This window comes from Lissotriton vulgaris, chromosome 5, assembly GCF_964263255.1.
Source record: "Lissotriton vulgaris chromosome 5, aLisVul1.2, whole genome shotgun sequence".
NCBI lineage: Eukaryota > Metazoa > Chordata > Amphibia > Caudata > Salamandridae > Lissotriton > Lissotriton vulgaris.
The window spans coordinates 417,976,135-417,988,201 of NC_141693.1; the positions used below are offsets into that span (position 1 = coordinate 417,976,135).

The following is a 12,067-nucleotide window of genomic DNA, read 5'->3' on the forward strand; positions in this document are numbered from 1 at the left end:
GGGTCATAGATGGATCAGAGGAATACCCTGGACTGTTTCCATCCCCTGAATGTGGAGATCCATATGGGGAGTTCATTTGAGGGTCCCCAGGCAGCAAGGGGAGGTAAAAATAGAAGGGGACGGAGGAGAAGGACAGGCCTGGCAGCAGTGGAGAGGTTCCTCTGTCCTGACACCAAAGATGGAGGGTTAAGGGCCTCTTTGAAAGTTATTGTCTTCTTATGGGAATCCTTGGATGGCGGGGCAGGCTTAGCCAGGATCCTGCCTGTGCTCAGCAGGATGTGGATCCTCTATTGACTGGCGTCTAAATGTTCCTAAAGCCTCAGCAGGATGAGTTGGTCAAACTCCACCAAACATGGCCTGGATTCAGCAAAAGAGGGTTGATGTCCAGCATGCCCCAAAGTAGATTTCGGGTCTGAAGCTTTTGACTTCAAGTGCGGCTGAGCAGACATCTTTGGATCCAGCACCAAAGTGCGGTCGATATTCAGGGATGAGTTTTTGAGGTGGGCTTTGGTGTCGAGGCTTACGAGGGCATTGTGTTCTGCTTAGTAGTTCAGTGCCGATAATGGCCATGAGGCAGTGGTGGCCTAGAGCCATCTGAAGAAGAACAAGAAATAGATGCTGGTTCCTCACAAGTACGGATAGTAGCGGGTCTCACTGCAGTCCTTGGTAACAGGCGTTGGGCTGGCAGTTGTCCTTCTGCTATGACATCCGAGCCGGAGGCAGCCTCCTCCAATGAGAATGCCTCTTCAATCTCAGCTCCAGACACACCCAGCTGCTGCAGAGTTTCCTTCTACCCTTCTCTAAAGATGCATGGAGTGTCTTCCTCTCCCCGGCATGGACCTACTGAAGCCAAGGCAATGCAATGTGCCTGATGGTTCCAAAGGGTATTTTGTTAAGAAGAAAATCATGCTGCACAGGGTTGCTCTCTGTGATCGGTGACAGGCACAGGTTGCAAACACCATGAAAGTCTGTCCTGGGATACTTAGCTTGTCAAGTTGGGCAGAATTGAAAAGGAGTCCTATCCATCACATGGACATTGTCAAGTGTCGTGGGATATGGAGTAGAAGGGGCAGAGCCCTGCTGTGCGAGTTCATCAACCACGAAAAGAAGAAACAGGGTTGAAGTAACTCTGGACAGTAGACCGAAGAAGACTGGGATTCTTTGGACCTACGAGGGACGGTGCCGAAGGCCCAGCAAGAACACCAGGTGGCACTGAACCGGAATTCCTGTATCCACGTCAGAACATGATGGCAGAGAAGAACAATCTGACTGTTGAGCCGATGCCCATGTGTATTGCCCTCAATAGGTGGAGTCACCACACCTCATAACTCCAAAAGACTTATTTGAACAAAAACAAGTTGCACACATACACCACTAGATTGTACAGGTATACACAGTATGTGTATCTACAGCAACACATGCAACAAAAATGGTATTTCAAATTAGGTTGTCAATGTCTTTTGCTATTTTCACAATTACCACGGAAATCGCATCTTCGCCATTTTCTCTTGGCAGAAGATCTTAGAAGATGAAGGCAACTGAAGGAAGAAACATCTCTACAGCTTCTCAAGTTAACAAGTAACACTTTAATTATCTGGATGCAATTTAAACCATTTATTTCATATAATTCTGCACAACGAATACACTTTTTGGAGTTAAAGGAAATATGTAATTGGATGTTCATGTTTTTAAGAAGTATGTCTCATTGATTCTGTCTTTGTTTTTTTTATTAGTAACATATATGATGCTGAAGCCATACTGTGGTCAGTGCCAAGGGACACTTTATGAATATATTTGGAAATAAATACATATATAAAAGAGACACAGTAGCAGAGAGAGTTTTAACAGGCTTGACAACATGATGAAATAATTTCCTCTTACCAGACAATTCACGTCAATCTCTGGGAGGACACCATCAGGAGGGCGACAAAGAAGAAGAGTGACTTCGGAAGCAGAACCCCTCAGCAAATGCAAAATTTCCTGTCCAGGAAAATAGACAGTAACAACTCTTTTAAGCTTATGAAAGTTCAAATCATGTCATGAAATAGTCACTTGATGGAAGATCCATCTAGTTAGAAGGGGAAACGGAGTGGAATATAGGAGGAATTCAGCGGGACAAGAAAAGTTCTGGGAGTGAATATGGTAACATTATTTGATTTAATAAAGAAATAAATTGCTGCTATCTTTTCACTGCCTCAGTCCTGCCATAACAAAGCCTCTTACCACACAGCCCATTAACTACCTCATTTCAAGTCCTGCATGCAATGATAGTCTCTGTAAGAAATACCATCTTCCCAGTATTTCTGCCAGGAGAGCTTGGGAAGAGCTGTGATCTTATTTGGGAGGTGCAGTTTAAATGTAGCGGCATGATCTCGAGGAGACGTGTGTTTGAGATAAGGAATATTGTCTGGTTGATGAGATATTGTGCAATTAACTAGGGAGTGGTCTCTGATGAGCAGGCTTTGGCTAGATGGTTAGAGAGATGACATAATGACATAGAGATGTGATCAAGATCAGGTTGCCACTTCTCTTAATGTCAGAGGGACACCATATACATACTTGAGTATTTGGCTGAGAACCACTGCATTCAGGGTGTTGTAGCATTGATGTGTTCAGCCATTGGGAGTACCACACCACATACTAATTGTGTGTAACAAAAAAGCCAAGAAACATGATGCCGATCCAAACCAGAGCCAGGTGGCAATCTTAGCTTAGTGTGGTGCATGTAGCGTCCTCTCCAGACTGGGTACTCGTTAATGGATACGCTATACACAGAGCTTAGTATTGTACATCTTTATTCCTCAGCGTGTAACTGCGAATTCAACGTTCTAAACATGAACTCTATTCACCCCACCTGAACACCTATGTTCTAGTTCAGCGACATCCATCAGGAACAAAAAGGGTCCCGTCATCGCTAACTCACAAGACACTACAGTGCACAAGTTATATGGTTTACATAAAGGGCTTTGGTTAACAGTATAGGTATTATATGGTAGAAAAACATGACGTGGGTGTCGTGAGGCATTTCTAAATAAGATGGCTGCATGTTATTGAGAAGGATGTGTGGCCTAGTGGACTGATGTAGCCTAGAGGTGGATGAGGCATGTTTTGAAATGAAGAGGAGGATTGCTGCAAAACTGAGTATGGTGCAGAGGAGAAAAGTGTGGTCTCAATAAGGTGGAGAATCCTAGTGTAAGAGGAGTGGCCTGTTGTCAACTGTAAGAGAAGATGTGTTCTGGATTAGAAGCAATGGTCTAGACAATAAGAGGAGGAGGGTGTGTGATCTAAAAGAGGAGTAATCTGAAGAAAGTGTGGTGCGGGAATAGGAGACATTGTCTAGAGACAATGTGGTCTGTACTGGTGTAGGACAAGATGAGGAAAATGCCAGAAGATTTGGTCTGCAGAAGGAGATATAGTATGGTAAAGGCAATGTGGTCTAGAGAATGATATTTAGTGTGTTGAAAGAAGTTTAGTCCGGACTATACAGGATGAGAATATGGCCAGGTGCAAGCAAGGTATTCTGCAGAAGATGTGAGCTGGGAGAGAAGATGTGGTCTGTTGAGGGTAGGCATGCTGAGCAAACATGATCTGTATGTAGAAGGTGTTGGGTGTTTGTAAAGTATAAGAGTTGCAGTACTTGATGTTCCTGTATTTGTTGTACAGCTGAACACATTCTGTGGTCTCCAGCAATCCCATGAGACGTTGTATTCAGTAGCAATATTATTCTTATAATGGTAATCTTTTGAAAAGACTCACTAATAATGCCCATGACAGGAGATGAGAACAGTTAAAAATGTTGTGGAGGAATCATGGCGGCTGGCTGGGATACTCCGCGATAGACGGGTTGCGTTGCTGCTTTCCTCCTGGAGCACTCCGAGCAGAGTCAGCTCCTCCTGGGTGCCCTCCGGTCCACTTGCTGTGCAGAACTTCACGGGCCCGGCTGCAACCAGTCAGAGCAACAGGAATTCTGTCCAGCACATGAGCCCGAGGCGTGCGTACCGGGCTGGGGGCAAGGAGTCCTGTGTTTCACCAAACTCACGGTGGTTGGCGGCACGAGGAAAATAACCCAAAAGAGGTCAGTGCAAGTGAGGGAAGGGGGGCCAAACAAAGTGAACAAGGAAAGCCTGTCAAACAGGTATGCTTTAAGAAACAAAAATATCAGCTCAGTTCAAGGTGCCTCACAACCACAGGGCCCTACATTGGAAAAAACTGAGTGTAGGCAGGGAGGCAGGAAAATAGGGGATATGAGCACATTGAGTAGAAACACTGAATTTACCTCCTTGCTATCCCCTACCCCATCTAAATCAAGGAATCCGTCAACTTCACCGAATAAAAAGCAGAGCGAGTTAAGGTAACCCCATCGATAAGAAGTTTCTTTAAGGTACAGGCCAAATCTCCCTTCCCCTGCAGTCAGAGAGTTAAATAAGATTACTGACACCAAAAGAGAAGCTACAACTGTAATCGAGCCTGACACACAAAGTGCAGAGGCAGTGGCAGCTCGCATAGGGCATGCTGCGGTCGGTGGGGTGGGGCCGGACAGGCGCAGGGTGGCGGGGTTGTAAACTCAGACACTCGGACATACGATGGAACGGATGAAAGTTATTATTATGTTCCTCCATTCTGTCGTATGTCCGAGCTTACTACCCCCACACCCTGCCCCTCCGCCGCCTCGCCCGCCCCACAGCATGCCCTATGCGAGCCGCCACTGTGCAGAGGCCCTTGTTTCAGACATCGAGATTACTACAGATATCAGGTGCTGGGAGACAGTGCAGAAAACACTTCATCAGGGGAGTCCCAGGACAGTTATCCATCGGGTACAATGGGCAATTCCAAGATGAAAGGTGGTGAGAAGCAGCCGGGGCTGGCAGCAATACTGAACACCTGAACCATAAAGATTAGAAGCAAGTTTGCAATATCTGAGAGAAACCAAGCTAAAACCCAAGAGGCCTGCGAGACCCTAGAACCAAAAATGTCCTCCATAACTGATAGAATTTGCACAATGGAAGCTTCTTAAGAGGCTCTTAATAAGGAGATAGAGGTTAATCAAGAGGAAATTCAAGCCCTAAAAAATGGGGAGAATGGCATGCTAGATGATATTGGGTCTTTGGAGAATAACGCTAGACGCAACAATATTAGAGTACTTAATATTCCAGAGGGCCTTGAAGGAGAAAATATAAAGGGTTTCATTATAAGTAGGGCTCCTGGTTTTATGGTATTTATTTTTTCGACATTTCCGTCTGTATTCATCCATATTTATTTTTTGTTCATTTTTTCTGTATTTCTCAATTTTTATTTTGTGCTTTCTGTATAAATGAAGCTCCAATGGGTATTTTTCCACATTTATTTAACTGATATATGTATACTCACATTTGAATGTCCAAAAGGTTTCATCAGTATACAGTGCGATAGCATTATCTGAAAACACTTGCAGAATAGTATAAAAAAACTGTAGATCTGCACTTAATTACGCTCAATTAGAAATTCTATTGTATTTTTTGATGTCCCTTACCTCTCATTCGGGACACCTACTGACCTGGCACTCATGATTGACAGCAGAAAAAAAATGCAAAGAAGGCCTATTTTCCGTATTTTACAGTTTTTAAGAATAAATACAGCCCGGAAAGAAATAGTTTTCTGTCTGTATTTATCTGTAAAAATCAGTAAAAACGGAAAACTGGGAGCCTTAATTATAAGTTTATTCAAGGAATTCGCCCCCTTCATAGACGCCGCAAAGCTCAACACATTCAGATGATCCATCAAGACCCTTTTTTGAAGAATCTAAGGAGAAAGAGCCCAAAGAAAATGTGATTAACTTTAAAACATACACTCTCAAAGAACGAGTCCTTTCCGAGGCACTAAAGGCAGGTAGCTTCATGAAAGAGGATTAGTTGTTTCGAGTTCGATCTAATATCTCAAAAATCACACAGGATTGACAGTGGGAACTGGGCAAATGTGTACTAGAGCTAAGAGCATTAGATGCCACCACCCAAATTAGATTTCCAGCTTTACTGAAAATCGTGTGGAATAATAAGATGCACAATTTCAAGGACCCGAAAGAGGCAGGCTCTTTTGTCTATCAGATAACGGCGCAGCAGAATCATAAATGATAAATGCCGGAGGAAGCAGAGAGCTCCGAAGGGAATCAGAGCAAGCATACCCATTCTTTGCTTAGGGAGGGTTCCCAGGGGTGGGCGGTGTTCTCCGAATGAGGTAGAAAGGTTAGAAATTCACTGCGTGGGGTCCAGATGGGAAAAATCGAAAGAAAAAAAGACAAAAGTCCTCAATCACAGGAATCTAGCACCAAGGGTGGAGGCATGAGATTGGTCAAAGGAAGCCCTTTAAAATAATATGTCTAGGTTCCCAGATCCATTAAATGATATCTTGCTTAATGTTCTAACATGGAATGTAAATGGGCCTAGAGTAGCCAGTAGAAGGAGAATAATCCTGCAATAGGGTTAACTACGATAATATAATACTTCAGGAGGCTCATCTATTGCAGGACAAGTGGAAGAATATCCAGGCTAAACAGAAGTGGATGGAGGAGTCAATCTATACCAATCAATCGTTTATTAGAAAATCTATTAAAGGCATTTAGAGTAGTGTGAGGTAGATGATGGGGGGCGTTGGATTACAGCCACAAAAAAATACAGGGCCTGTGGTATGCCTTCGCAGGATAGTACGCAGGATAGTACAAGGTCTATTTTATCAGCTCTTGGAAGTTAAAGTCCCAATAATACTGGGAGGAGACTTTAACGCATTGCTGAACCCAAGTTTAGATAAATCTTGCAAAGAGAAATAATTGGTTCACCAAACATGAGAAGACTTATTAGGACAATGATGGAAGACTAGGGGTTAATAGATATATGGAGAGCTAAGACCAAGGGGACAAGTGTAAAATCAAAGTTTTACTTTCCATAATAAGAAGTATGGATATTTCTCTAGAATTGATTTCTTCTTGCTAGATAATCGACTGGTAAGTAGAGTTAGGGGGATGGAACATATCCAAGAGCATCTCCCGGATCACTCAGGAGTTCACTTAGAGTTACAGTTAGAAAATAGTCCTGCCTATAGTAGGTGGACATTTGATAGAATCTTATTATTGGATTCCACAGTAAAAACTCAGCTGAAAAGAGATACATTGGAATTTTTCGAACTAAATAATACTTCATCTCCGAAAAGTGTAATATTAGGGGTATGGTAATAAGTCTTGCAGCAAAAAAACATAAGGAGACAAGGTACGAGATAAAAAATCTTGAAGATAATATTGTAAGGGCTTTGAGAGAGAGAGACTCGCAACAACAAGATGACTGGGACCAGGGCAAGGAAGATAACAAACTTAAATGTGCAAGACAGGCTTTAGCAGACTATCTACATGGTATAGTACAGTAAAAAGGGGAGACTAGTAGATTACCCCATTATGAATATGTGGGAAGCTTCTTGTCGGGAAGTCCAGAATTGAATGTACAAAAAAAGCAATTAAAGAGATAGCATTTAGAGAAACCAGGTTGCACTGTACAAAGAATTCAGAAATAGAACAAGCTTTTAGGGGTTTCTTTCAAGAGTTTTACACAGATAGCCTTTCAGTCTCCGAGACTCAACTAATGCCCTATCTTAAGGGAATTCGTCTGCCCTTGCTCAATGATAATCTAACACAGACTCTTAATCAAGAAATCACTCTAGAGGAAGTTAAGGCGCCAATTAATAAGCTGAAGAGAGGTAGCGCTACTGTGCTGGATGGTATACCCAACGGGTTTTTATAAAATCCTGTTTAATGAACTCATGCCTGTTTTAGCTGAGCTGATAAGCGGAATTTTCTCTGAGGGCCACCAGTGCCTGAAGTCTTGGGGTGAAGCGGCCATCAGCTTAATTTTGATACCAAATAAAGACCCTAAAAATTGCAATTCACATAGACCGATTTCATTACTAAATTGCGATTATAAAATCTATATGCAAATCTTAACAAAGAGGTTAGAGCGGTTAATGGGAATCCTGGTTCAAGAAGATCAGAAGGGCTTTATTAAAGGCTGACAGCTGCATGACCTAACTCATGATTTGATTGGCACAATCAAATTGGCTGCACTGAATATACTACCTTTACATTTGATGCCGCAAAGGCCTTCGATAGAGTAAGCTGGCCCTTTTTAACTTCGAATTATTCATAAATTTAGTCTGGGAGAGAAATTTGCTAAAGCTATCAGAGCGATATATAGGAATCCAACAGCTAGGATACTTGCTGATGGGAATCTGACAAAGTCAATTGAGCTAGAGCGAGGAACAAGACAGGGGTGCCCCCTATATCCTTTGCTCTTCGACCTGTATATGGATAAAATTAGGGCAAATTAGGAAATCCTGCCATTTGAGTGAAATGGGTGGGAGAAAAAAGGGGCATTATATGCCGATGATTTGATTGTTTTTACAAGGGACTTTATGGGCTCCTTCCCAGCGTTAGGGCACATATTAATCGACTCTGGGAAAGTTTATGGCTATCAAATCAACCAACAAAAAAAACGAGATCATGTCTTGAAACTCACAACTAAACAATAAAACAAGAAATAAGATATCTTGGGATACAGGTCATACAGGACCGGTCTAAAATGGCCTAGTTTCATTTTGACAAAAAAATGAGTGACACTAGAGCTCTGTTAAGGTCCTGGGTTTATCTTCCCCACTCACTGTTATGTAGATCCAATTTGGTGAAAATGTTAATCGTACTGAAATTTACCTTTATTTTTCATACAATCCCTTAATCATTTAATGTACAACCTATAAACAACTACTAGGAGAAATCAGAAGTTTTATTTGGTCTTGTAAGGGAGCGAGGATCGCTTGGAAGAAAATTCGAATAGCCAAATCAGAGGGAGGCACAAGGCTTAGGTACAGATGGTGAAGGAAATGAAGAATGGGAAGACAAACTGCAGGGGGGGACTTTTCAGCATAAATGAGTTTCCAAATGGTATTGGATGTTGGTAAAGGGTGAGGACGCGACTTCAGTGCCAGCCGGAGATCTGGAGGTGGGACCTGCTGATGACAAATTTAACACATTTATGGCAAGTATGGCAAGTATAAGGAGGGCAGAAGCAAGTACAGTGGCAGGAGGACCAACCGAAAGGGATGGATACACGGAGCAAAACGAGAGGCAAGAAAGCCTAATGGTTAACTTATCTGAAAGACCACTGACAGCCATAGAAAACAAAGTTCTGGAAAAAGGCTTAGGGTTTGTACCCACCCGAAAGACAGGCAAGTTCCAAGAACAATGCGAGCTTCATAACTTTTTCAGGAAAGTTCGCCTCAAAGCATGCTTCCAGGATAGCCCTGAATCAGACTTTAATGACTCGAGTTTGCGTAACCCTTCCATCTTTACCCCTACTGCTAACATGATCCCGACAGAGGTATTAACCTTTGAAAAAGCGGTACTTAAGGAACTGGAAAAATATATTACCCACACTTCCTTCCAGAACTTGTCCAATCAGGAACGCACAGCCATTAGAACGCTTACAGAGCACAGGGAGATAACCATAAAACAAGCCGATAAAGGGGGAGCCATTGTTATTCAATCCACCAAAGATTACAATACAGAATGTCTACGTCAAATTCAAGACAAACATTTTTACACCCCTTTATCAGTTGATCCTACAACATGCTTGATGACTGAGATAACTACTATGGTCTATGAGGCCGAGGTGAATGGATGGATAAACAAAAGAGAGGCAGATTTTCTAATCACAAAATAACCCAAAGTCCCATACTTCTATACCCTCCCGAAAATACACCCAAGTCCCCAGGAGGCCAATAGTTTCAGGGATAGGGTCTCTCCTAGAAACCCTCTTGCAGTTCTGTGACGTATTTCTGCAACCACTGGTAAAACAAACCCCATCATATGTAAAGGATACGACTGAAGTCCTACGCATTATTGACGGTTTGGAAACAATCACTGACGTTGACCTACTGTTAACCCTTGACGTAAAACAACTCTACACAAACATCCCACAAAGAGAGTCATTGATGGCAATTGAGGTCGCTTTAAGAAGCACCAAGTGGACATCACCGACACCTATCTCTTTTATCATGCAATGTGCAACTTTTGCTTTGACCGAAAACTTTTTTGAATTCAATGGCCAACTCTTCCACCAGTCTCAGGGCACTTTGAAAGGGAGCACTTTCGCTCCCAGCGTGGCATGTTTGTACATGGCCACCTTCGAACAGGAAGTGATACAACATGCCAGCAACCCATTTTCGAATAACCTGAAACTATGGAAGAGATATAAAGATGACATACTCATCTTTTGGAAAGGGGACATGGCGAATTTCATTCAGTTTTGTGAGTGGATCAACAACAAAAAACACTTTTTTAAATTCACCCACACTATCTCTGACTCCCAAAGTCCATTCCTAGATCTGACCTTCAGACTACAGAATGGTAAACTGGACCCAACCCTCTATAAGAAACCTACCGACACCAACAGTTTACTACTTTACAGTATTTACCATCCAAGATCCTTAAAAGACAACCTACCATTAGCCAGTTTCTCCACATCCGGAGAAACTGTAGTCAAACACAGGACTACTAGGTGGAGGCAGCCATACGGTTGAGTAATTTGGAGAATCGTCAGTACCCCAAACACAACGTCAAAACATGTATGAAACTGGCCCGCACCAATCACCGTGAGGGCCTCCTCGAAATTAAAGAAAAAGTCCCCAACAATACACTAACCTGTGTGAACACTTTTATACCACGTTCACAAATGATAAAAAAAGCAGTGAACAAGCACTTGGGCATTTTGAACACAGGGGACCGGGATATACAGAGCCCTAGGTTTGCTTTCAAGAGGACAAACAACCTAAAGGATTTGCTAATACATACTAGACCCAATACTAGACTGGTCGCCGCGCAGAGACGCGTATGGGACCTCCCTCCAGTTACAGGGCACTACTCCTGTGGATCTTGTGCGTTTTGTCCCCAAACAAGACCAACAAAAGACATTAAACTCACTGACAACTTCTCATGGAGAATGATGCGACACCTAATTGTAATACCAGCCGTTGTATTTATCTATTGACATGCCCATGTGACAAACATTATGTTGGGATGACCATGAGAACAGCCAAAACAAGAATAACAGAGCGTAAGAGCAATATCCGTTGTCTCAAAACTAACACCAGACTCTACACACACTATTTGGAGAACAGACATCCCCCAGAAAGTTTAAAGTGGGTAATCCCAGAAGCACACCCAAACATCACACAGATATTCTTGTTTAGGCTAGAACAAAGGTGGGTGCATCGTCTTAACACAGCACATTTTGGCCTCAACAATGACATTCCCTGGGTTTCCCTGAATAAATAAAATAGATACTCATTTTCTCCGTATGAGTCTGGGTCATGATAAGGCGGTTATCACTACGAAATACTGATTTTGCCAATTGCTGCTTATGTCCCTTTACAATAAGACCAATTGCCTAAAAGAAAACATGAACAGCAACCGGCTGCTATATTATATTAGGCCAAACACTATCACCACATCAAATGAGTACTGACACTCCTTAATAACTGCTCCTTGGGAAGATATTTTGGAAGTGTAGGACTATAGGTTCAAACAAATACATGAAAAAATAATAATAATAATAATAATAATAATACCTAGGTCATTTCCTCCACTCCCACTACACTCCAAGATGGCCGATATTATCACGGGTCACATGACCACACGCACGAACTCAAGCATCACCTGATCGTGAAACCACACACACCACACTCCCCGCTCCGATACAAACCCGCAAACCGATGCCCGCCATGGAGGATACTTAAAGCCTCGCTGGACGAGGCCTCAGCACCTTCCTGGAAGGTGGGGATCGGGGTAGGTTGTTCCCAATATGCAACAGGTAACAGCATGTTAGATATACTTCACTGGACTGTTGTGTTGTTGAAGTGGGTAGTGGCAGCCTTAGGGGTTTCAACTTGGGGCCTACACTCCAGGGCATCTAGGGTCTGCTAGGCCTAACACGTGGCCCTAGAAATAACAGAGACGGACACTGGGAATAACTTCTTGGCTCTCCGTCTGCGCGCCTGA

The 12,067-nt window shown here is 42.8% G+C and overlaps 1 protein-coding gene across 1 annotated transcript in view; it reads right to left on the reverse strand.

Moving 5' to 3' along the window:
* Positions 1-12,067, reverse strand: part of FRMPD2 (FERM and PDZ domain containing 2) — a 603,077-nt gene that overhangs the window by 276,902 nt on the left and 314,108 nt on the right. Inside the window, exon 27 of the mRNA XM_086921788.1 lies at positions 1,882-1,980. Coding sequence (XP_086777914.1) covers positions 1,882-1,980 — 99 coding nt within the window. The remainder of the gene's footprint in view (positions 1-1,881; positions 1,981-12,067) is intronic.